Genomic DNA, 26,083 nt, shown 5'->3' with positions numbered 1-26,083 from the left:
ATGCTCCCTGGGCCCAGCCGAAGAGAGACGGTGCTCCCCAGTACCCGCTGAACCACCCCAGCACCTAGTGACGTGCACCGTGCACCGGCCGCCCTTGGTAGGAAGGGAGGCAGCTAGGAGGGGCCATGCCAAACAGCCCCCGCACACCCCCAGCCTGCTCCTCAGATTGCGCAGAGCTCCTGCAGGCTTGCTGGCTCACCGACAGGCCACCTGTGTCTCCAGCGCTCCTCAGGGGACAGCACAAAGGAGGGCGACTCCCTCTCCTAAACAGATTTACCTGGGACTTCCCAGAATATCCCAATCTGCCCCTCAGAGCAAGTGCAGCGAGCTGCAGCCTGTCACACTCCCTATGGATGTAGTCCCTGCTGTGACTGCAACCGTAGCGCTGTCCTTAGCTACGGCAAGCCGGGCGCTGCCTCCCTCGGGCGTTCTTCTGCCTCCGCAACAGCCCAGCATTGCTACGGGAGCCGGCGGGGGAACTCAGGAGTGTGATGCTGGCAGAGCAGGTGCCAGCTCATGTCATGGTCCCCAGGCCTCAACCGAACACTGACAAACACCTGGCTGGAATCAGTGTTAGGACTGTTAAAACCGGTATTAGGATTATAGGAATGTGCTCAGTGTTTAGACTTTACTGAATGCTTGTGAGCTGATGCCGGCATTCATCTCACCTATAGCTTCTGTATTTCCCAGTGTAAGGTAATATGTGAGCATTTGTATTGTGAGCCTGTGACGGTGTAAATCACCGGATGGGGAGAGGCATTAATAGTGTGAAGGGCCCATCTCCAGCAGAAGGGCTTACGTTCTGCCCAACGGGGGGGGGGGCAAGGTCCATTAACCCCAGACAGACTATTGCAGGGACATTCAAGAGGACAAAAGACTCTTTAGTTGTCCTGCTCTGCCCCCCCCCCCCGAAGATGAGTCATGCAAGTGAGTTCCTCCCATCAGCTGCGTCTGCCGCTCAGAGCACATGGGAGGAGGGGGATAAACAGAAGGACCTGATTATCTCTGTGCTGCTTGGACTCTGCCTAGCCTGGGCTAGCCCTAAGGGTCATCTACAGCTTGTTCATTATAGAAACGTCCATTGCCTTTGGAAACTGCAGATGGTGTCTCATTTGTACATGTACATTTACCTGCTTTAACCTCATAAATAGCTCTCTGCTTTCCTTTTCCTAGTCATAAATCTGTATGGAGTTTATTGCAGGATTGGCTACAAGCCTGGTCTTTGGTGTGAGATCTAAGGTGCAATTGATCTGGGGTAAGTGACTGGTCCTTTGGGTCTGGGAGTAACCTGAATATTGCTGTGATTGGTGGGGTAAGGGACCATCCATCACAAAGGCAGGCTCCCCTGGCTGGTGCGACAGATCAGGGTACCCAAGGGGACTGTCTGTGACCCTACATTTAGGCTGAGAAGATTACACATGATAATTGATTGGAACTCACAGCCAGGGTGGGGTCTGTGGCCTGGTTCCTACCAGTCTGCTCTGAGGTTGGTGCTCACACTCTGTCCCTGCAGGCAGCCTAGCAGGGAGGTTCAGAAGGAGATGGGCTCAGAGCCAGGGCTGGCACCCTAATACAGTACGGGGGCTGTGAGGTTATTGTGCAGTGAGGAGAACCTGGGCTGTCCCAGGCGCCCCATTAAGCACACACTCAGAGCAGGTAACCTGTCCCACTTCTCACACACTAGCTCAGTGAGAGCTACTGTGTCTGTCTCCTCCAGCAGGACATCGCAACCCAAGCTCGCAGTGTCGCTGCACCCGGCGTGGCCTTCAGAGGGGCAGAAGTTTCCCTTTTACCCCTTCCTCGAGAAGGCCAATGCTGGATTTTGGGCCAGCAAAGCTCACACACTGGGCTGGCTCCAAGGCAGTTTGGGGTCTGTGAAAGTTAAATGAATTATATTAAAGAAATAGAAGGGATTAAAGAATGCTGTATGTACCTTTAAGTAGAAATGAGAAATGCTGCAAGCCAGGGGGGCAGGAAAGCAGACAATTAACTGCTTAACTTGCCACTTAAGGGCAATTGGTGAAGCATTAGCCTTAGATCGATAAGAGTTAATAAGGAAGCAGGATATGCATATTGTGCCCTATGCAAATTTTACAATTTTGCTCTCTCTGTCCCTTTGTTTAGTTTGCACCCTTTTATCTGTATAAATAAGACTGTTTGAATCTTGCATGGGGGCTCACATTATCTGAATGTATTAGCAGAGCGCTGTGCTAATAAAACAGAGTGGTCTGACAAACTATGAGTCCTGAGTCTAACTTTGACAGGTCCAAGTCTCCAACATCCAGTGATATGTCATCTACTAGAGAGCAGGAAACCCATCCCAGCAGTGAGCGGCCTAAGGGACTGGGCCATGGAGCTGCATGAAGCCCTGCAGGATGGCCTGGGGGATGTGATGGCTCTGCTGTCCATCCATCCTGTGTTTACCGTCCCAGTTTCTCATGTGATGCCCTAACACCCAGAGCCCTTTCAGAGCACCTGAAATGTCCCAGTGTTTCATGTCCGCCATCCGCGCCTTGGCTCCAGACGTCCTGCCATGCCATGCAGGATTCCTGCCCTCTGCCAGGGCCCCCGTGGGGGGTGTTAGGGGAGTGGCAGAGCGAGCGCAGACACTCCCAGAGTGAACGCTAACAACTCTCCTTCAGCTACCAGAGAAGGCCCTGCCCGAGTGACATGCCCAGCAGCTGCCAAGGCCGAGGCTGACAGGGCGAGCCTGTGGAGTATTCTGCACCCCTACAAAGTGGCCTGAGTGTTGATGACAGAGTCACCTCAGAGCCAGGGGTCTGGCCTGCTGTGGGCCCGCAGACCTGGGCGTCACTGAAGCCTCAGGAGCACGGCTCACAGGACGACAGCTGGGAACGGTTCCCTTTCTGCCACACGAGGGAGAGCCAGCGGGGCAGCAGGTGCAAGAGGAAAAGGCTGCGGCCCGGGGGCTGCCGTAGGCTAAGCTGGGGAGAGGAGCAGGCACCTGGGGCGAGGGGGAGGTTTACTGCCGCAAGCCAGGATGTCTGGGAGCCACTGAGCACTGGGCTGAGTCACACTGAACTGCAGTACTGCCTGGAGTGCGGCAAATGGAGGCTGCCAGCCAGGCCCAGCTCCATGCAGCACAGGCAGGGAGTCTCCCCTGAAGGCCCGCACAGGATACCTGGAGGCCAGCTATAGGATGGGGGCCTCTGCTAATCTGCTCTCCACTGAGCCTGGCTCCACACGCTGCCGGGGGGAGGAGGCAGGGCATGAGAACCCAAACCGCTCCCATGCTCTGCTAGCTCTTGGGACGTACCACTCCCCAGAGCATGCTGCTGAGGGGGACCCACCTCTGCTCTGCTTCAGACGCCGCGTGGCCACCTTCAGGTGCTTGGTCCTGCCCAGGTCCTCACCGAGGAGATAGTACCAGCCGCTGACCTCCTAGGGCAGAGAGAGGGAGTGAAAGCCGCAGAGCTCATGCCGAGCAGGAGAGCGTGTCTGTGCAAGGGCTGGAGTGCAGGGTGCTGGCTGAGCAGTGCCTGCCCGGGGAGAACACAGAGCAGGTATGAAAGGCACCCTCTGCACCCAGCACGCCCCAGCCCAGTGTCAGCACAGTTGGTGGCCCTGGGCCCTGCGTCCACAGGGCTGCCAGAGGGGCCACCAGCAGCACCATTGATTCCCGAGGCTGAGCCAGCCCGCGCACAGGGGCGTGTCCTAGAGCAGACAGGGCCCAGGTGCCCTGTGTCCGCACTGGCTGAGCTCAGGGGCTGACATGTGAGCCGGGCACTGCAGCAGAAGGGAGGGCGCCTGCCTGGCTCACTGGCGCAGGGAGTGCCAGGCAGCGGGAGCACCGTGGAAGGAGAGCGTGTGAGACGGGAGGAGGGATTCCTTAGAGCGACGGAGGAGCAGGATGCAGCAGGTGCAGGGCAGGACAAGAGACTGGGAGCTGAGGGTACAGGGGGCAGCTGTGGTGGGGGTGTCAGGGCCCCACATCCCTTGATCAGATCCCTCTCCTCACTGGGGCTATTTCCCACTCTGTTCCTCCCCGGCCTGCTGGTTGCTGGACCCAGGTGTGTTTGGTGACAGGAAGAGCAGATTTTCCACCTGCTCTGACTTGGGAACAGAAGCAATGCTTGTGCTCAGCCCTTCGCGGGGCTCCAGCCATTAGCATGGAAAGGCCTCAGCTCCAGCGCACACTGGCACTCTCACAGCAAGCCCGAGATAGGGTCTCACTTGCTGGCCTCTCTCCTGGGGGCAGGGCTCCCCCACTGCCCATAGCCCCAAAGGGCCATTCCAGCAGCTGGCCACACACCCCCGTCCCCTAGCTACGCTGCCAGCACCAGGGGCTGCTATGGGGGTAGGGCCTGGAGCCACTGTATTGTGCCACTTCACTGTCATCCAGGGAGTCTGGTAAGAAAGTCGTATTCCTAGGTGGGTTTCTAGCGTCATTATGCAAAAGGACCATATCAGAATGAGGAGCAGGCCTAGGTCACCAGGAAGTGCTGACCGAACATGCTGCGGCATGGCCTATGTGAAATTAACCAGTTGTTCCGGCCCAGTCCCTCGCTGAAATGTGTCTACATTGCGTGTGCCCCATTCTGGCAGTCTCAGCAGGTGGCCAGTATTCTAGCCCTACCACCAGAGGGGTCATCTGCAATCCACACTGAGTGCCTTCAGCAGTGCAGGGCGGGCAACGCCAGGGCTCTTTCACCACGTCCCATGCATGCTGCGGGCCAGGCTGGGCAGGGCATTCCCTACACCAGGGACAAAGGGTTTGGTTAAAGAAGAGTCTCAAATCAGTGGGCAGGTTGCTGGACCCAGGTGCATGGTCCTGAATTACCATGCAGAACCCTGAAGACAGCTCATGCCAGCCACATGAGGGACAGCTGTGTGTTCACAGCATCAGCCTCCAGATCCTGCCTCTGTGACTCCAGGATGTGTGTGTGTTTGTGTGTGCACACCTGCCTCTACCCATACAGTCTGGAAGTCACAATTAGCCTGTGGAACTCACTGCCACCGCTTAGCAAGATTCAAAAAAAGATTGGACATTGATATGGATCAAAGTACCAGAGTCACAATAGTAACTATTAAAGACTAAAACACCAGTTTTAGCGGGGACATGAGCCCCCTGTTTCAAGGCATGAGCAAGCAGATGAATAGATTCGCAGATGTTAAGACCAGACATGATCATCCAGTCTGATCTCTTGCATAGCACAGGCAGAGAATCTCGCCCAGGGATTCCTGCATCAAACTCATCCCTTCCAGTTGATCTAAAGCACACAGACATGCCCAGTCTTAGTTTAAAGATGTCAAGAGACATCTTTAAACTAAGTTAGTCTTTAAGGTGCCACCAGACTCCTTGTTGTTTTTAAGAGACAGACAATCCATCACATCCCTTGGCAAGGTTTTTCCAGTGATGAATTACCCTCTGTGTTCAAAATGTACACCTCACTTCTAGTGTGAATTCGTCTGGCTTCAGCTTCCAGCCACTGGATCTTGTTCTGCCTTTGTCGGCTTCATTAGATCTAGATTAAATCCGCTCTCAAATCTTTTCCCTGTACAGGGACTTAAAGACTGTGATCAAGTCACCTCTGAACCTTCTCTTAATAGACTGAGCTTGTTTGGTCTCTTGCTACAAGGCAGGTTTCCAGACCTTCAGACCTTCTTGCAGATCTTTTCTGAACCCGTTGGATTTCTCAATGCCCTGTCTGAAGTGTGAACCCCAGCCCTGGACACCGACACCAGGAATCAATCTCTAACTGAGGGGGTTCAGATGACGTTTCCTTGTGGGGTAGGGTTACCAGATAGCAACTGTGAAAAAACGGGACAGGGGGTGGGGAGTAATAGGTGCCTACATAAGAAAAAGTCCCAAAAAACAGGACTGTCCCTTTAAAAATGGAACATCTGGTCACCCTATTGTGGGCGGGTTATTCCAGAGCCACCTGTTGCAGGATTCTTGCACCTTGCTGGTGCTGGATGGATCTCAGCCTGATCTGCTCTGGCAGCTGTTGGGTTGCCTGTGTTTCTCAGGACCCAGAAGTGGGGATCTGTGGAAGCCATTTACTTTAGCAGAATTGCTGGTTTATTTGAGGAAGAAAAACCCAGTAGATTTTAAAGCTGTGTTACCATGAAAGTGCCAACAGGTGGCAGCACTGGCTTGACAGAATCCCCCTGCCCCCCAGGCGTGGATGGAGTGGGCAATGATGGGAAAGGCAGGCAATGGCCCTGCCATTCATGTATTTTCTCCAAGACACTGAATGACAAACTGCAGCAGCTGAGAGAGGGGCAGCAAGCACTCTCCCCCCTTCCCCCCCCGTACATTCCCACCAGCAGGGGCCAGAGCAAGCATGGGCATCACGGGCTGGGAAGGGTGGGTTAGTGCCACAGTAACTCTGCAGTACCACGCCCTGATGCTGCCATGCTGGCCGTGAGTTAGCCCGAGGGATACGGAGCAGCTAACAGCAAGGACAGCCAGGGGCGGGGAGCCGAAGGGGACAAGATGTGGGTTTGAACACAGAATGGCTCAGATCCAAGGCCAGTCTAGCCCAGTGTCCTGTCCCACAGCAGCAGATGGGAGATAATCTACCCCCAGGAAGGTGGCAGCCTGGTCTCTAGTTAGGGATTGGGTTAAACACGGAAACGGGAGGGCTTATCCCCCTTGTTCCAATACTCTTCTTTTCACATTAACTGTTAGCTAGAGACGGGGCTCTCCCAGCCCAGGACACCAGCTCCCTCTCCTCCCCAGCCTGCACAATGCTGCACCCTCAGCTGGGGCTCGGACGGCTCCCCCCATCTGCCATGCCCTGCTGTAAGCACCTCACTGGAGCCAGCGCACTCAGACACCTGATGCCCACCTGCCCCTCTCTGACTAGTGCCCCATTCACTCTGCCCCTCGCCTTGCCTGCTCCCCACAGCTGGGCACCCCAAACTGGTGCCACTCCTGGAAATAGAATTCTCACCCGCACTTTCCTCACCTATAAAATGGGGCTCCATGTGTGGTGAGTTCAATACCCTGACCTCTGCAGAGCCCTTGGGGACTGAGGGGCGGAACAGACCGTGGAAGTGTTATTGTGTTGGGCTTCAGAGGATTAAATCAGTGCCTCGACTGGCCACCTGGCCTCAGACAGGGCTACAGAGCAGGGGCAGTGTGCTCTGGAATGGCTATGCCACTGAGCAAACAGGCTGCCAAAGTTAGCACCCAGCACCTCTCGCCCCACACCTGCCTGGGCCAGCCCCAGCAGAGCAGTGTTCTCTGCATGCTGATGGCACAGCAGCCTGGAGGGCAGCAGGAGGGCACCCGCTGGGCCCGGCATGAGGGGGCTGAGAGCCACTGAAATACAGCTCCCCCCATCCGCTCCCCCGGCCGGGCGACAGCTACACACAGTCCGCAGGGCCCCAGGCTGGTGACATGTCGGGAACGACCAGCCTTGGCCACTGAGCTGTGTCCATTGCCCAGAACCGGTGGTCAACCGCCAAGGCCAGCACCATCTCCGGGCTACCCCCTGGGCTGAATCATGCTTGGGTGTGGGCAGAAGGGTCAGGGGACTGCAGCTCCCGTGAGACGGGCTGGCCCTTCCCGCGTGCCTGGGACAAGGCTCAAAGACGGTAGTCTCAGCGAAGGGCTGGGAAGGAGCTTTCGCCAGCTGGGAGAGGGAAGGGCCCATCCCCCTGGGGGCAGGTCATAGCGTTCCCAGGGCCTCCAGGAGGTGGGGAAACAGGCATTGCTCTCCCCACCATCACCAGTGCTGGGGCAGCTCTGGCCAGGGTGAACACAGTCACTGACCTGCAGATCAGATGGGAAATTTAGCCCCCAGGAAGCACAAAGGCAGCAGGATGCCCCAGGCCGGCCCCAGCAGGGTTTGGGGTGCTACAGGAAGGGAAAGCGGAGCGCCTCTTCTCCCTGGGTGCTGCACACAGCCCCATTCTGGGCAGGATGGGCAGCACTTGCATTCACCAGCCACAGGCCAATGCGCAGCCGGGCACTCCACCCCGGGGCTGCTGGGCCACCCAGATGGGCCTCACACAAACAAGACCGGGCGGCCTTGTGCAGCCTTGAACCTGGACTGGTGTTTGGCCAGAGCAGCCTGTCCTCAGTGCCAGCAAGCAGCAGATGGGGTCCCTGTCAGCCTGTGCCTCCAAGCAGGGCCGGCTTTAGGAAGTGCAGGGCCCGATTCAAATAGTTTTGACGGGGCCCCGTCAGGGTTGACTTAAAAAAAAAAAAAAAAAAACACCATAAAAAAATCACATGGGGCTTGTACTCACCGGGCCGCGCTCCTAGTCTTTGGCGGCGGGTCCTTCACTCGCTCCGGGTCTTCGGTGGCACTGAAGGACCCGCCGCCAAAGACACAGAGCGCCGTTGGGTGAGTAAAAATTAAAAAGGCGCCTCTAGCCAGGGAAGGGATTCTTTGCCACTTGCCCCCCACTCTGGGCAGCCCTGCCACTCGGCGCGGGGCCCGATTCGGGGGAATTGGCCTAAGGCCGGCCCTGCCTCCAAGGTGAGCAGGTGCCACTGGCCGAGAGAGTCACCACGACTCCTTCACTCCCCTGGCCCTCCGGCTCCCCACCTCAGCAGCCTCACTGCGCTCTCCTGGGTCGAGAGGGCAAGGAGGCGCCTGCAGGGCAGGGAGGCCGTTGTCAAACCAAAGAGAGCAGCTTCCTCCGCCCATCGCAGAGCTGGGTACGTGCTCATCACACTGTCGGAAATGCTCTCTCCACTGGAAAACAACCCCCAGCTGTCAATTCCAATCTGCTCTCCTGCCAGCCTCCCGCAGAGGCCCTGGCGCCCTCACTCCCAGTTGCAGGGCGCTTCACCCAGGAGGCTCTGCCAAGGGCACTGTGCCTCGGACGGGAGGACATCGCCTCCTCCCACATGGTGCATAGGATAGGAAGGGCCCGAACTCAGTGTGTGCTCCATACCCACAAGGGACTGTACCTTGTCTGGGGTCAGGAGCGACTTCACGCCAAAGCTCATACAGCCGATCAGCTGGCTCTGTCTGGAGAAGGAATCAGAGAGCAGGGTTAGCGTCTCCCCTTAAACCCTCCTTACCCCAGAGACCCGGGGCAGCTTCCCCACCAGCACGCCTCCCGCCTCTTCCTTCCGCCAGGAGGGCCTGGCTCCTGCAGGAGTGATGCTAGCACAGGGCTAAGGAGACACAGAGCTACACACCTCCTCTCCCCCACACATGCACCTTTGGGCTTTCTGTCCTCTCCCTGAGGGCAGGGCTTTGCAGGCAGCAGGAGCCCCCACTGCGCTGATCTTGCCAAGTCACCCTGCACTTCCGTCCAGCCCCTCCTGTGTTTGCTCCACTCCACTCACGGTGTCACTCCAAGGATGGTGGTGGCTGGATTCCCACCCCATACAGCCACGTCTCTGCCATGAGACTGGCACAGAGGGGCAGGGGCTTGGAGGGTAGTTAAAAAAGCTAATGCTCCTCTGGAGCCAGGCTGCACCGGCAGGCCAGTGTTGCTGCTTGACACCTGCTGGACATTTGCTGTTGAGACGGAGGCAGCTCTGCATGCCTGGGTATCTGTCCCTGCCCGGGAGAGCCCGCCTGGCATAATGGCTTGGGCACTACATGGATTTGCTCGGAGACCAAAGCTCTCCCAGCCCTTTACAACACTGGCATTTGCTGACAGCTGCCATGCAGGGACCTGAGACGGAGCGTAAATGATCCACCAGGACTTTTCCTTCTTTAGTTTCTCGGATACTTGGAGCACTGCACCATGTTTGCATCTGGGCAGAATGTGCAGGCCCCTAGGTCAGCATGGCATTAGCGTGGGCTCCAGCATTGGCTGCCCCCAATGTGATGTCTGATCCTGCCCTTTGTGCCAACATCGCCCAACATGACTCTGGTGGGGGATGCTACTCAGTGGCCTCGGAGCTGGATGTAGCGTGCTGAACATCTGGACTGGTGGCACCCATGGCCAGCACAACTCAAAACAGGCTGCCCATGTGCCATGCATGTGAAGCTGCATGCAGCATCCAGGGCGGGCACCGAGCCATTCCTGGGCTACCACCAGGCATCGGTGTGAGCAGACGCTGTGCACGCTTCCCCTAGGCTAACTGACCTCAGCAACATTACCTACAAGCCTGGGCAAAATGCTGCCCCGGCCCCAGCAGCGTCTGCTCTTGGAACTGCAGTTTGCTTCAATGTCAGCCCAGCACAGCCCCAGACCGGCCGAGGTCACGGCCGGCATCCGCAGCTTCCCAGCAGCACTCGGGGCCCAGCGTGCAACAGAGAGCGCCCTGAGCAGAGGCGTGTGCTGAGGCCGGTGTGCAGACGTGCGTCACCCACCCCTTGCAAAGCTGCCCAGATCGAGCAGCCACATCATGCTCTCGCTCTACCCACGTGACCCCCACTGACGCCAGGCTGGGCCACGAGACCGAGGCTCCGAAGGAACTCACGTGGACGTGGCCAGAGCAAACGGTATTTTTATCCCTTCTCCGGCCGTTCCAACCCTTGTTAAAGAGACGGCTCAGCAGCATTGCAACCCCAGCCCCGTCCTGAAAGTGGCTTTACCTGGAGTTTCTCTCTTGGTTCCAGACTGTGACCAGAAGACGCTTTTGTTCATCTTCTTCTTGAACGGGGCTGTAACAGAAGCCAGAAAGGACAGGATGAGAGCACCCATCGCCACCAGGACACACACCGAGGGGTGGGGTTAGTGCTACAGCTATGCCACATCCCCCCTTCCCGGCCCCACTGATTCCTACATGGAGCTTCCCAGCAATTGCCATCAATGGCAGTCTTCTCAAACGAGCTACTGTGCACTAATTTACTACAATTAATGAGGCTGCCAGCTCCAGTCCATGTTTATTACATAACGAAGAACTTGAGGGCCATGCTGCTTGCATGGTTAAACAAAGGAGACATTTGTTATTGACAAGCTGTTGCAAAGGGAGGTGAACTCTCCTGGGCAGGTGCTGAAACACAGCTCAGGTGGTTTAAGGACAGACACATGTTAAACATCAAAGGAAGACCACCACAAAAACACGATCATTCATACTCCTAAATAATCACTCTGTGCCGGACTGAATATTTTTTTCATGAGGACAGAGATCCGAGAGAGGCAGGTCTGCTAGAAATAATGAACTCCACCAAAACGCTGCAAGCCGCCAGCCCCCTTCCCATGCAAGGACATGCTAGAGCTTTGGGAAATCCTTTTACCTTCCTTGTTCATACTGATCCACCCGATCGTGGCAGGCTCAGGGTCTAGGAAATGGAATGTTTTCCCCGACTCCGTACGGACGCATAGAAGCTACCAAATAAGAAACTCCAAATGTGCAGGAGTATTGCTGTCATGCTGTGTAGTCACAGCTTTGTGAGCTTCAGCAAAGCTCTGTTCAAAAGTTCAAGGCATTTCAGCTACAAGAAACAGCAAAATAATGTCGGTCACTCCTCATTTCAGCACAAAACCTCATCATGCATGAGGCATGTTTATTGTGAGTAAACAGGGGATCTTGGCCATGAGAGGCTAAGGCAGCATTTGCCACAGTTCAGATTCTCTTCCAGCTCCGTTCCGAACACATGCCCCGTTTGGAACACAAACCAATGGAAGGACAGGATGGTGCCACCTCGGACCCTGCATACTCACAAGAGAAAGTGCTCGTGGAAGATGGGATTTTTGCTGTCTGGAACGGTCTTGGTTTTTTGCCTGCATTTCCGATCAGTATCTGGTACTACAGACATCTTGATGTAGAGAAACAAACAGCACATTAGCCATCTTTAAGCAAACACAAACTCACCACAAACCCAGCAATTGTCTAGTGCTAAGATCAGAAGACCCACCAGTCAGCTTTATGGATGGCTAAAGTCTCAAAGATCTAGTTTGTGCTAGCCAGGTTTTTAGGTCTCTTTGCATTGACCAGGTCTAGCCACAACAATACAAAGCTCCTTTGGGCAACATGAAAAGGAGAAATTCTTCCTTAGCAATTCAGAGAACCCAGTGTTTGATTTGCACAAATATTCCTAGCCAGTCTTTGGCCAAGTAAAGACACCCACACACACACCCACACCCACACACCCCTACCTACCTACCTACCTCTGAGACCCGCGTTAGAATCAGCGGAAGTAGAGATGGAAATGACCTACTACGGGCTGCCCAGCCCTGTGCCCTACAGCGCAGTTACTGGAGTTTGTCTAATGCTGATCATTCAGTCTCATCCCTTTCCTTAGTCTGCATGATGGCATTGGCTTGCCAAAACTGATGAGCGCTGACAGCCACAGACAGAGCTTTCTCCTCTGGCTCCCACGTTCTCTGCCAGTAATGATTCTGTGACAACAAGTTCTCCATCGGAGGATGCCACAGCCTCCAGGTGCAGTTAGCACAGTGATGCACCCAGCACTCAGCAGCCGGTAAATGCAGGGATGGGGCGGGGGAGTTCAGGACAAATGGGCAGGCACAAAGCAAAGGTTCTGCCCCGATTTCTGTGGAGCCCCAGAAGAGGGACAGGGAGAAGATGGGAGCCCAGCTGCATGCCTGGGGAAATTCACCCCAAAACCAGAAGGGGTACGAAGTGGTCACATCCTCATCCCCAGCTGAATCCAAAGCCCCTGGGGCGGCAAGAGAACTCACCTTCACATAGGAGTTGCATGTCCGGTACTCTTTTCCCATCAGGCCTTTTGCTTCCATAACTGGAAAGAAAATGAAACATGGTTGAAAAGAGACAAGCAAGGTGTCTTCCCACAGCACTGCGCTCGTGCCCTGGGGCCGGGCACTGAAAGCCAGGCTCCTCCTTGTCAAGCCTGACTGGCAGGATTAACCCAGAGCTGGCTTACAGGACATGGGCTGGCAGCCTCCGCGCCTGGCAGGCACCTCCCTGCCCCTGAGGGCTCGTGGGGCACAGGGGGATTGCAGAGAGAAATGGTTGAGGGTTTTCTTTTGAAGTAAAACTGTCCTATGAACACATGCGTCTGTGGGGGAGCTTGGAGCAGATGCAGCCCAGCATCCAGCTGACAAATTGCATTTCACCCGCCTGACTTCACACAACGCAGGGGCTACTGGCGCCAGGCCCCGGGACAAATGTATCGTCAAGTTAAATAGCAAAGGCCAGAGCTCCATCTCTGCTCCGCCTCTGCGAAACCAGCCTCCTGCACTGGCTGCAGTGGCGATGCCCCGTCTTTCCAGGCGTGTGAGTGAAATGAGAATCCGGCCCCAGCACACACAGATGGGAACGAGACTGTTCTGTACAGGAGGCGCTGTCAGAGCTGTGCACAGCCAGGAGCTGCCGTTCAGAGCCCGGCCTGCTACCTTACAGCAGGAGCTTTGCATCTGCCGGGGGGAGGCCTGGGTTCCTCTAGGCCAGGATCAGGCTGTCACAAACAGCACAGGAGCAAAGGGCTTGCAGTAAGACCCCTCTGCTGCACACACTCCTAGCTTTCCACTACCATATTTGGGGCTGCCCCTTTCCCAGATGTGAAGGCCAGGAGGGACCATTACGCTCAAAGCACAGGCCAGAGAATCTCCCTCAGGGATTCCTGCATCAACCTGGTTATGCTAGAGCAGGTCTCTCTGAAAGAGACGCCCACCTTGGTTTAAAGAGAATCCACCCCATCCTGAGGTGAGTTGTTTCAAAGGTTAATCACCTCCTCTGGTAAAACACCTCCCTGATTTGTAGTCTGAATTTACCCAGCTTCAGCTTCCAGCCACTCGGTCTCCTTCTGTGTCTGCTGGTTAAAGAGCTCTCTAGTCTCAGAAAGCTGCTCCCCTCATGGGGATTTATAACCTCTCACTGTCAGGCAGGTTTCCGGACCTCTAATCATCCTTGCAGCTCTTTTCAGAGCCTTTTCCGATTTGTTACCATCCTTTCTGAAGTGTGGAGCAAGTTCCCAGTAACAGACTCACTCCGGACCAGCCTCCAGTCAAATAAAACATCGTTTGTGCCAGACTCTTGCACCCATTTTTAGGGTCAGAACAACCATCCCTTCTCCTTTGTTCTGTAATCCCTAACTCCACCCTTGGAAGGAGGCTGGACACCGGCCCTGCACGTACCAGGGAATGCCAGCCTGGAAAGGGATGAGGAGCACGGACCCAGGCCACCCTTATGAGCTGGATCATGCAGCACCTTGGCTAGGGCCAGCACCAGCTATAAGCAATGGAGCTTCGGCCAGGCCCCTTGGGGAGCCAGTTCTGCTACCAGATACAACTCTCACTGGCTAGGTACCCAGGCTACACTTCCTTTCTCATCACTGCCCACCCACTGTAGCTCTGGGATTCCCCAGCCCCACTCCATCTCAACACGGCCCTGGATTCCACGGCTCACTGCTGGCTCAGGGAGTTCCCAATCACTGCTCCCCAGCTCCCCTACTTGTCCTGCCGTCGAGGGCAGCTTCTCCGTGGGCACAGAGACCTTCTGCAGAACATGTGGGTGTTTCCTGGCTCCATTCAGACTGCTGCGTAGCTCAGCCCCCCGCACAGATCCACAGCACCTGCCCACAAAGCTAGGACGCTGAAGCACACAAGCCAGAATTTATTGCCCCTATTTTGCAGATGGGGATCTGAGGCAAAGAGTGGTTCAGTGGTTCCCCGACGCGCACGCAGCGAGTCCGTGGCATGAACAAGACTGAGCCCATTGGCCTGAACTCAAACTAGCCCCTTTGCCACTAGACCATCCACCCTCCTGTCTGCTGTCAGGAGCGCTCCGTGTTCCAGTATGCCGGACCCCGGCCCTCCTACTGCATCTGCTCTACGTGCACATGCATGTTCAGATCAGTGGGCATCTCTCCGTGTGAGCTATTAACTGGCCCAGGTCCTCCCCATAGGCTCCGAGGAGGCCCCAGCTAGCCACAGGCCACTGTTACCATCCCAGAGGGGAAGAAGGGTTGGGTCTCCTGTTCCTTTCCCTGACCCCTGCGCCTTTTCTCCTCTGCTCTTCAGAAATTAAATGTAAAAGTTAAATGCATCACCACAGCAGCAGGCCAAAGGAGATAAATCAGGTCAAAACGTGACCTTTTGGTTGTTTGTGAGCCACAGAGAACCTGTCGCTTGCTGCAGTACACAAAGCACTGGGAGTTAGATAAGACACTGGAGCCTTGTCTCCCCCAGAAACCAAGTGTTGGGCTCCCCACAGGGGTAACTGGGCAATGCCCTCACCAGAGTGCCCAGTACACATATCTGAGACCTCCAGTGACACCAGCAAAAGCCATTTGTGACAAATCTTTCTGTCCTTCTTTATGCCGCATGACGAAGCATCAATGACCCAAGCCCAGCTTTCTGCAGGTCACCTTGACGGTTCTGCAGCAACCTGCGCTCAGCCCCGGGCTTCTGGGAGCAGTTGCTTTATGTGCGGCTTCGACACTGCTGCTGTGTCTGAAGGTGTATCCCACAGAAGTACCGGCCATGCGAGCTAGGTGAGCTCACAGCACTGCAGAGCCTCTCTCAGTCGCTGGGGACGTCGCTGTGCGTTTGATTGGATGGGACCCTGTTTACTAGGGTTTTCAGGCATCTAACCATGCAGGTAGGTGCCCACTGGGATTTTCCAAAGTGCCCACGCAGGTGAGGCACCTCCCCCCCATTGAAAGTCCAGGTGTCCAGCCGCCTTGGGGACTTCAGCCAATCACGGGTGAGCTCAGGCTGACCCATGGGCTCCAGCGGTTACAAGGGCTCCATTATCGCGCTCTGGGCATTGCAGGCTCCTATGCTGCCGAGCCAGACTGCTGGGCATCGTGGGAAATCAACCCCAGCCGTGGGGCCTGGAGAGAGTGATGGGCGGGATCCCCATGCTGCGCTCAGGAGCCAGCCGAGGGTCACTCAGAGTCGCTGGTATTGGAGATTTGTCCTGTGCCTGCTAAAGGGCTCGGTGCAGCCTGGCGTGCAAAGCGCAGCCCAGCCCCCGATGTGCCGCAGAGTGGCCGGACGGGCTGGGCCGCCTAGCAGGGGTGACGCTGGGCGCACCTTGCGGCAGCATCGCTGGTGACTCACTCAAGGACACCGCGGGAGGAGTGAGGCTCCTGCCAGCGAGCAGCCTGCCTGGGTTGCTTAGGAGATCTGGCTGGAGCTGGGTCCCGGAAGGCAGAGCCAAGCCCGGCTCTCCCTCTGCCTGGGTTAGGGCAGGGCAGCAGGACCGGCACCAGAGTCACTGCAGATCCTCGCAGGTGAGACCACAGGGCTCACCTTCGCACAGGTGAGCACATGCCCGTGGGGCGGTGCTCTGTTCCCCTCTAGCATGGCTGGGCCCCAGGCAGAGGCTGGGGAGCACGCGGCAACCACTGCTAGCACAGCCTGCTCTTTCCACACCAGCAGCCCCAGGTTCAAGCCCCACTGCTGAGCCAGCCTCTCTGGGGCTAACACTGTGATCGGGTACAGACCGCTACAAAGTGCCCTTCTCGTGAGCTGCCCCTGCACTCCTGGTGACATGGACTGTATCCCGGCACGCCCCCCCCCGCCAGCGATACTTACTGTGCAGCACAAGGAGCCTGCCCTGCATGTCGATGGACAGCTTCAGCTGACCTGGGCAAACAACAGGAGAAAGAGCAGGTGAGCGACTGGTGCGGATCTCATCCAGGGAGATTCCCTGCCAACGATGCCCCAAAAGCCAGCCCAGCTGGGTGCAGAGGGACCCCCCAGTACCCATGGCTCTGCCCTTCTGCCAGCTTCACTCCAGCCACTAAACACCCTGGCTCCCTTCCCTGCTCTAACAGCATTTCAGGGGCTGCTGCTCGGTGAGATGCTGCCCGTGTAGAGGAGCCTGTGGCAATGGGGAAGGGCTGGGAAAACCTGGCTCCTGGAAAGGATCTGTCTCACTTATACACGCCTCACAAGGCTGAGCGATATGTGGCCACAGAGACGGGGCATGGGAGACTCCTGAACCCTGGTGTGATCACTGGGCCTGCAAACATGCCCTAATGGGAATTCAGCTGTTCAACGTAAGTGACAGTAACTAAAGTGTCCCAATGACCTGTCCCAACAAATCGTGACAGGAAAAGGTACGAGAGGGAGGCAGAAAGACTGGCTTAGCCCAAACAAAAAGGCCTGTGATAAAACTCAAGGGCTGTATTAAGATCATTCCTGGTAAACAGCAGCAATGTGGGAGTGAGTATCAATGAACCAAAATCAGTATGTCAGAAACTAGGCCTAATTGGTGGACAAAATAATGGGAAGATGGACTAGTCCACCCCCCACGCCCTTTTGCGGTCCTTAAGGAAAGAGACTTTGGGAGAAAAACTGGCTACTGAGCAAGCTTCACCATCACGGCTGCCACCCCCACTGTCTCCTGGGACCCCGGGGCCTTCGTCATCCTGACCCTGACCTGAGCGGACACAGAGAGGGACCCAGATGACATCACCACCTCCATGAGCTGTAGCCAGACCCCAGACAACTCTGGGATGAAACAGAATTAGACTTTAACACCAGCTCCAGCCCATCTCAACCAACTTCTTCTCTTTTCCCCAAAAGGGAAGCTATTGCCATCTTCAATACCATCTAAGGGTACATCTACACTGCAGAGAGAAACCCATGGCACCAAGTCTCAGAGCCTGGGTCAGCTGACTTGGGTGCACGGGGCTCGGGCTGCAGGGCTAAAAACAACAGCATAGACGTTCCCGCTCGGGCTGAAGCCCAGGTTCTGAGACCCTCCTGAGACAATATGTACCCTTGAGTTCACCGTTTTTACAAGACTATGATAAATTTTGTACAAAATATGCCTTGTGAAGTCATCTGAAAACTCATAATTTGCTGAACATTACTGTCTTGGTAAAATCTGTGTGGCCACATTGTATGTAAAGTTATAAAATTCTACTGTATAAGATGTGTTCCGTGGCATACAGTATGGCTGGGGGGGATTTACATGCTGGAGGCTGTGTGTGGGCAGAACAGGAGTGGTTGTTCTCACAGCAAAGCAGTGTAAAAGGCACCCCAGGTTTGAGAACTGAGGGGACACAGCTGTCCAGATTGTACCCTGAGTAATGTGTCACCTCCCCCCCCCCCATCACGTTTCAGAGCCAGAGCAGAAACATTTACACTGCTGGTTTTAGCCCCACAGCATGACTTGGGCTCTGAGATTCGGTGCTGTGAGATTTTCTTTGCAGTGTAGCCTGTCAAACAAGAGGGGGTTCTTCTGAAAACTCTCTCCAGCTCAAAGAAAAAGGAACAAGGGATGTAGTTCAAATGAAAGCCTTATTCAATACTTCACATTTCAAATACTTTAGCTGTTTTTCCTTCTTTTCTATATGCCCTTAATGGAGCTTGCCCTGGTACTGAGCAGGCTGAGGGCTCTGTATACTGAACCCTGGACCTTGTTTAACATTGTTTAACACTGGACAGTGATCGGGTTATGTTAACACCTTTGTCCCATATAGTCCAACAAAATTAATACAACAACTCCCAGCTCTCCATCTTCCCTCTGGGTGGCCTTGGAAGGTCCCTTAGCCCCTCTGCCAAAGTTTTCCTGTCCACAAACCTGGGGTAACTCCGACCCGCCCCCACTAGCGGGCTGTAAGGAGCAGTTTGCCTCAGGGAGGTGGTCTGAGAGAGTAACCCCTGGGGAAGTGCTGAGTACAATTATACACACAGTGTATGCTCCTGGAAGCAGGGACCTTAGCAAGGTGTTAAGGCAGAGAGGCAGTGCGTCCTCGTGGATGGAGCACTGCACTGGCAATCAGCAGCCTGTAAGCTCAGGGGGGCAGGGAGCTATGTTCCCTGTAAGTGGCGCGGATGAGAGGTGCCCCTCTCCCGGACCCAACTCAGCCCCGGACCTGCCTCAGCCGGGGGAGGGGTGCCCTGAACCCAGCCTCAGCCCAGACCTGCCATGGCTGGGGCACCCCTCCCCTGGCCCAAACCCAGCCCCGGCCTGAACCTGCCATGGCCGGGGCACCTATCCCCCCCCCCCAGCCCAATGGGTGCCAACAGGAATGGGGAAGAGCCCAGCACCTTACCCTTCCCTCACACAGCCATTGTCTCTGTGCCCATCCCAGAGGCATCAGCACCCTCTCTGCGGTGCCGTGCGCCTGGCTAGGAGCCCTGACCAGGGGGAATTGTGCTGGTTGGCAGAGCTCCCACTGGGCTGCCCAGGCACAACCCCAGGGACTGACAGTGGAAGAGGGGATCCCCTACCAGGAGTTCAGGTAACCAGTCCCCATGCCCCAGAGACCCTCCTGGCAGGGGCCGGGCTGGCCTCCCAGGGGGGCAGGGCTCTGGTGCGGTGGCGGCACTGTGGGGAAGCAGCACCTTCACATGGCATTTCCTGCTTTGCTAAGGGTTGTGAAAGCCCCTCACTGGGACAGTGACCTACAATGCACCTGCAGGAAGAAAAGAAAGATCCCCACGGCAGTGAGTGCGGGACTGGGCGAGGAGCCGGGTGCTAATTCTGGCTCTGCTCCTGAGCTGCTGGGTGACCTGGAGCAAGTCCCTTCTCCTCTGTGGGCCGTGATCTCCCCATCCCGAAAACAGGGATAATGAAACTCCCCATCCTGTGTGCAGTGCTGGGAGATCTAGGGCTGGGCTGCTCAATGCAATGACTAGGTAGCATTAGCGAGACAATGTTTGGGAGTGAAGGCTGTTACTCCTAAGAGCCCTGAGACTCAAGAAATCTCCTGCCCTGGCTCCATGCCACACACATTCCCATGTGCCAGGGAACCCCAGCCAATTAGTTATGCTAGGGGCGGGGGAGGAAAGCAGCCTTGGGGGAGGGGAAGCAGGGACAGGCTCTGCACAGTCCTGATAGTTACAATCCCATGAGGTATTGCTGGAGAGCCTCAGCACTAGGGGGAAGTCCAGATTTCCAGCTGGCCGAGCCGGGGCGCAGCTGGGCTGTAAAGTCCTGGCACCTCACCTTGGGGGCAGACGGCTCACAGCTCTGCCCAAGTAACAAGGCGGAGGCGGGGGGGTCATTTCACCCTCAGCTGGTGTAAGTCAGTGCCGCTCCACTGAAGTCTATGTCAATTTCCACCAGTGGTGAATTTGGCCCTCAGTGTTTAACATGCTACCAGAACAAACCCAGCATTTGGAGCCAGGACTTAAACCCTTTTGCCATCTTCCCATTTCCGAAGCCGTGGGAACACCCTCGTTATTCCGCCATTAACATCTGACAATAGTGACGCTGGGAAAGCAAAAGGATGTGATCCAGCCAAGCATGACCTGCTAAGGAACGGGAGCGCGAGGGGACAGAGAGCTTTTGTGCCAGGGTTATTTGCGGAGTGGGGAGAGGAAGAGCACGGATCGAATCTGCGCTGGGAGTGGCAGGGGGAGCCCTGGCTCTGGGAGGCAGCACATGGTGCTCCCTAAACACAACGAGCTGAGATTAAGCAGAGCGAGAACAGCAGAAGCAGGGCAGAAGGCTGCGGCTGGGATTAAAATAATTGAGTGATGTGAGGCTGTTTTATGACAGCATTACTCAATCTGAAGGAGTGTTCGGACTGGACACTGATCAGGGTAACTAGCACTGAGGCACAGGATTGGTTTAGTATTTACCATGTGCACGGCAGTAGCACCAGCAGGCCATGAATTAGGGCCCCTAGGTGCTAGGTGCTGTACAAATGCTTACAAAAAGATGGGAGGAGGAGGAAAAACCACCTAGTGAAACAATGGAACTTTATGGGGTGTTCTGACCTTCTCTGAACCATGAGGGGTTGGCCACTGGTGCCGAGAGAGAGGGTCCTAGACTAGCAGACTGGTCCAGTATGGAAAACCCCATCTTCCTGTAGGAAACGGATGACGGTGCTGGCTCAGAAAGCCCTGTCTCTCTCTAGCTACCTGCAAAGAGCTGGCATTAGTGTGGCGTGTTTGTACAGCACTGAGCACGCAGGGGTCCTGGTCCTGACTAGGCTCCTAGGCACTCCGATAATACAAACAACACAAGAGAGTAAAGGTTAACCACAGCCTGAGAGATGTGTAAGGATGCACTGCGGCTGGGCTAGGAGACAGAGGAGGGGAGAGTTAAATAAACAAACTGCAAACACATGGCAATATGGGTCCAGCTGAGGCATTCAGCTTTTCTCAGACAAACGGAGTGCTGGCCTCCCGCACCCGCGGCTGGCAGGAAAGGCAGCCCCACGCCTGCCTCGCCCTATGTAGAACAACCAGCAAAAGTTCTATTAACTTCAACATCCGGACACAAGCAGCTGCTGGCTTTCTGAGTTTCCCCAGACGAAGAGGGTGGGCTGATGGCTGCATTTGAGAAATGCGGCCGGGTCTTGTGGAAGTGAGAAGTCTCTCTAGACACCAGAGAAGCAGTAGTGAGGCCCACCAAGGCTATGTCTCCACTAGGGATAAAGGTGGAATTTTACAAGACAAGTGAGCACGAGATAACGATCTCCTTGTAAACTCTTAGTGGAGACAGGGCAGGGGGAGTTTTACCTCAGCGATCGGGGAAGTGAGAGAGCCAGCTCACTACCAAGGGCAATGATCCCTATTCTGATGCATTTAACCCTGGGCTTTGTTCATGTTTGTAGCACCTGTTTAACTAAAACCCTTGGGAGTAGAGATCTGTTGGTGAAGGATCCTGCCCCCCATCACGGTCAGTTAAGGGCTGAGAGCTCTCCTGCCACTCCTCCGAGCCATCCAAGGAGCCCTGGGCAGTCTGGGTATTTCCACCTGTACATAAGAGCAATGAGTTGGGTGTATTTCTATTGCCGTCTCATGCTGGATCCCCGTAGCAGGGATCTCACTACCACCAACACTCCGTCTTTCTTCTACTGTAGCACTCTCATTACAGCACTTGGCTATGCTTTACTGGAGGAGCATGGGTTGCCCTGTACTGAATGAGGTAAGAATTCTGACTGGCACCACAATGCCTTGTCTCCCAGCCACCTCTCGCAGGTCTCTGTCCTTCAAGTCCCAGCTCCTGGAGTCCAGTGATTAAGTGAGAATTTCAGCTCTCATTTCAAAAGAGGATGTTTCTGGCCTCCAGGCTGAAGAAGAAAGCCAAGTAGGGTGATGCAGGTGCAACCTAAAGGCTCCAAACCCAGAAGGCCAACAAAAAAGAGCCCAAACTTACTATTTTTAGTCTTATGTTTTTAAGCCAATCCTGATTTTGGGGGGCTGGCTCATGTTGTTTGAGTGCTTGGGTCTCAACTGGGGCAATTCTGGGCACATGGGCAGAGCACAGCCATGCCCCAGCCCTCCCTGACTGCGCCTGGCCCAGGACTGGTGTGGGGAAGGAAAGTGGCTGTGATGTTACGGAAGCATAGCCCCCAGGAAGGGACATGCCTTGTCAGGTAAGGGGTGCGATTCCCTGCCTGCTTCCAGCAGCCTTTTATACCTTGTCGCTTTTATTCTCAGATGATTTACTGCAGCGGGCCTTGGAGAGAAGTAAACCAGAACTGTAAGTAAGATCTTGCAGCTTTGAAGAGAAAAGGAAACTGCATCAGCAAATGCCAACGTTGTGTGCTAGCAGCATGGGGGGAACGTGGAAAACAACCTCCGTCAGCACAGAATAGTCCACTAGCCCCCATGGAAACCAGGAATCAGCATCAGGTTTGTCACAAACACACACACGCAGATGCATTCGCGCATTCACTGTATAATTGCAGGGACTGAACCCAGGGGAGGAGCTGCAGGGAACATCGCAGGACATTCTCCCCTCCACACAGAATCACGAGGCTCTCTCCATCCCAAGGCCAGGGCCCAGCAAAGCAGAGGGACCCAGCGTGGGAGTGTCACTCGCTCTCCCTGGTTCCGGAAACGTTTTGCTTCTGCTGCTTGGCTCTGAGCTTTCTGTGCGTGTTCAGGAGCAGCCAGGTGGCCCCAGTGTGGCCAGCTGAACCCGGAGACCTGGAGCCATGATGGCCCCGCTGCACAGCCGCCCTGGACATCCCAGGGCCACGGCTCTCGGTAGCTGTGGTGCATGGAGCTTTACAAACCACACCCACGCACATGCACGCACTCCCCACTTACTGGTCTGATTAGGATCCAGGGAGCGGCAGTGACAACCTGCTGCTTTGTGAAGTCACTTGGAGCCTGATCTAGAGTTACCATATTTCCACAAGCAAAAAAGAGGACAGGGCAGGGAGGAGCCCCGCTCTAGCCCCGCCCCTGCCCCACCCCCACCCACTCCCTCCCACTTCCCACCCCCTGATTGCCCCCCTCAGAACCCCCAACCCCCCCGCTCCTTGTCCCCTGACTGCCCCTTCCTGGGACCCCTGCCACTAACTGCCCCCTAGACCCCACCGCTTATCTAAGCCGCCCTGTTTCTTGTCCCCTGACTGCCCCCTCCTGAGAACGCCCTATGACCCTACCTGTCCCCTGACTGCCCCGACCCTTATCCACACCCCCACCCCATATTCACACCCCCGCCCCAGACAGACCCCCAGGGACTCCCATGCCCTATCCAACTGCTCCACGCCCCCCGACAGGACCCCCAGAACTCCCGACCCATCCAACCCCCTCTGCTCCCTGCCTGCCTCGACCCCTCTCCACACCCTTGCCCCCTAACAGCCCCCCTAGAACCTCAGACCCATCTAACCCCCCCTGCTCCCTGTCCCTGACTGTCCCAACCCCTCTCCACACTCTTACCCCCCTGACAGCCCCCCCCCCCCCCAAACTCCCAACCCATCCAACCCCCCACTTCCCCTGACCAGGACCGGCTTTAAAGAGCCCAGGAATCGGGCTGCGCTCCGGCCGGAGTTGCGGGGCTTGGGGCCAGGCCAGAGGTGCTCAGCCGGCGCTGTTGGGGCCCGAGCCGGGCCGGGGGTGCTGGGGCCCGAGCTGGGCTGGAGCCGCTGGTGCTGCCGGGCGCCCCTCGGCCAAGGCTGCGCCTCCCCGGAGCTCTCCTCCTCGCCACCGAATAGCTGGATGTGCCGCTCCCCTCTGGAGTGGCCACCCCAAGCACCTGCTTGTTAAGCTGGTACCTGGAGCCAGCCCTGACAATGTGATTGACGGGTGATCTCCTCCACCCCGGTCCACACTTGAAAGCTGAAATTCCCAGTCGCTCGCAGGCCGCTGCTGTCCTGCCCAGGAGCAATGGCATGGCCCAAGGCAATGCAGGAAACCTTCCTCAAGGGCTGTGCCCAGAGGGTGAAGAGAGGCAGCTGCTTCTGTGCCACCGGTGCCCCGGCCCCTCCCCTGTGCGCCCCACAGGGCTCTGCTCTCTCCCTGGGTCTGATCAATAGTCACTTGCCACTGCTAGGAGAATGGGCGACGCCAGGTGCTCCAACACCAGCAGGCAGAGCGTGCACAGCCCTTTCCTTCACTCCCAGCCCGCACTAGCCACAGAGGCCTGGGAAGTCACTGGAAGTTATTCCTGGGAATTCAGTGGGCTTTGCCCAGAGTCACCAGCTATGCCAGGGTTGGGCTGGAATAGGGCTACCATATGTCCGGATTTCCCCGGACATGTCCGGCTTTTCGGTCTATAAATAGCCGTCCGCGGGGGATTTCGAAAAATCTAAAAATGTCCGGGATTTCCCCCCGGTCGGCTATTTACAGACAGAAAAGCGGCCGCTCGGCAGCCAAAGCCCCTTCCCGGCTCTCCCCATCCCCTGCAGCCCCTGCAGCCTTACCACAACGTCCCCCCGCAGCTGTCTTCCCCCTCCTCCTCTCCCCTGAACACTCCGCCCCCTGCTCCTCCCCCTCCCCTGCTTCCCACGAATCAGATCTTCGCGGGAAGTCTGAAAAGAAGCAGGGGCAGGTGGGTGGCAGCAGCAGGTAAGCTGGGGCGAGTGTGGGGGGGAGGAGCGCTCGGGGGAGGCCCCGGTTCCGGCCAAGCACACCAGCCCAGCCCCGGCCAAGCACCTCCAGCCCGGCCCCAAGCCCCGCAACCCCGACTGGAGCTCCGGCCGGAGCGCAGCCCGATACCTGGGCTCTTTAAAGCCGGCCCTGGTCAGGGGACAGGGAGGGGGGGTTGGATGGGTCGGGAGTTCGGGGGGGGCTGTCAGGGGGGCAGGGGTGTGGAGAGGGGTTGGGACAGTCAGGGACAGGGAGCAGGGGAGTTAAATGGGTCTGGGGGGGCTGTTAGGGGGGCAAGGGTGTGGAGAGGGGTCGAGGCAGGCAGGGAGCAGAGGGGGTTGGATGGGTCGGGTAGTCCTGGGGGTCCTGTCAGGGGGCGGAGAGCAGTTGGATAGGGCGTGGGAGTCCCGGGGGTCTGTCTGGGGGCGGGGGTGTGAATATGGGGTCGGGGTGTGGATAAGGGTCGGGGCAGTCAGGGGACAGGTAGGGTTTAGGGGGGCAGTTAGGGTGGGGGGTTCTCAGGAGGGGGCAGTCAGGGGACAGGAAGCAGGGTGGCTTAGATAGGGGTGGGGTCCCAGGAGGGGGCAGTCAGGGGACAAGGAGCAGGGGGGGTTGGGAGTTTTGAGGGGGGCAGTCAGGGGGTGGGAAGTGGGAGGGAGTGGATGGGAGTGGGGCAGGGCAAGGGCAGGGCTCCTCCCCCGCAGTGTCCTCTTTTTTGCTTGTGGAAATATGGTAACCCTAGGCTGGAACCACGGCGTGGGTGAGGAGTGGCTGACCCAAGGCCCAGGTGAGGTGCTGGCTGGAGGCAGAGGGACACAGACAACATTCGTTTGTGTAGTTAATTCTGGTGGATGCTAGGCGCTGGGCAGATGAGATCACACAGCACCCTGGTGGCAAAAGCTATAAACCACGACCTGCCAGGCGCCCCTAGGCCCAGTGACCTGGAAGTGGAGGGCCCTGTGTCCCAGTGCCCGTTACAAAGCGGCACTCTGGCAGTGCACTGACTGGGTACGCATGTGGCTCAGGGATTAGGTAACTCAGGGGAAATCAGAGCAGTGCACTGTGATTCTGGCCATTTATTTTCCAAAAGGATCTTTAGTTTTCACCCAAACCATGCTGAGGGAGCACCAGTTAGCAAGGGCAGAAGCACCCCTAGCCACGGGGGCCCCAAACAGCTCACCTGGATCTGCAGGGCAGCACTCGGCACAGGACTGCAGCTTGCAGGGGCACTTGAACCAACAGCCTTGTGGCCCTGATCCTGACACGAGTGAACGCAAGAGACAGGACGCCGCTGCACATCGTGCGCTGCAGGGCTGCTATATGAAGCTTAGATCCCAGCCCAACATGGCATCTGCAGGAGTTTGTCTAGCCTCTCCCCTCAGTCCACGCTTCCCTGGCCCACCCAGTGGACAGTGCTGAAAAGCTTCCTGTGGTCCCTGGAAAACCCCTCAGCTTTCAAAGCACTGCCTGACATGCCCCCACAAGCTGCTCCTGTCTACACTAGAGCTGAGAATGGAGACAAGGGTAA

The 26,083-nt window shown here is 56.5% G+C and overlaps 1 protein-coding gene across 5 annotated transcripts in view; it reads right to left on the bottom strand.

The window, feature by feature from the left end:
• The window catches only part of RGS3 (regulator of G protein signaling 3), a 204,835-nt gene that overhangs the window by 139,511 nt on the left and 39,241 nt on the right, over nt 1–26,083 (bottom strand). For 4 of the 5 annotated variants that reach the window (XM_065572233.1, XM_065572234.1, XM_065572232.1 and 1 more), the window contains 6 exons: nt 16,357–16,407; nt 12,535–12,593; nt 11,554–11,648; nt 10,482–10,550; nt 8,894–8,954; nt 3,312–3,402 (listed from right to left, as the gene is read on the bottom strand). In XM_065572233.1, coding sequence (XP_065428305.1) covers nt 3,312–3,402; nt 8,894–8,954; nt 10,482–10,550; nt 11,554–11,648; nt 12,535–12,593; nt 16,357–16,407 — 426 coding nt within the window. Of the gene's footprint in view, nt 1–3,311; nt 3,403–8,893; nt 8,955–10,481; nt 10,551–11,126; nt 11,281–11,553; nt 11,649–12,534; nt 12,594–16,356; nt 16,408–26,083 lie in introns of those variants that run through there. The other variant, XM_065572235.1, reaches the window with a different exon arrangement.

The sequence above is a fragment of the Chrysemys picta genome, chromosome 18 (assembly GCF_011386835.1).
Source record: "Chrysemys picta bellii isolate R12L10 chromosome 18, ASM1138683v2, whole genome shotgun sequence".
NCBI lineage: Eukaryota > Metazoa > Chordata > Testudines > Emydidae > Chrysemys > Chrysemys picta.
Note: the sequence above shows the minus strand (reverse complement) of the source record. Positions and strands in the feature narration are given on the sequence as shown.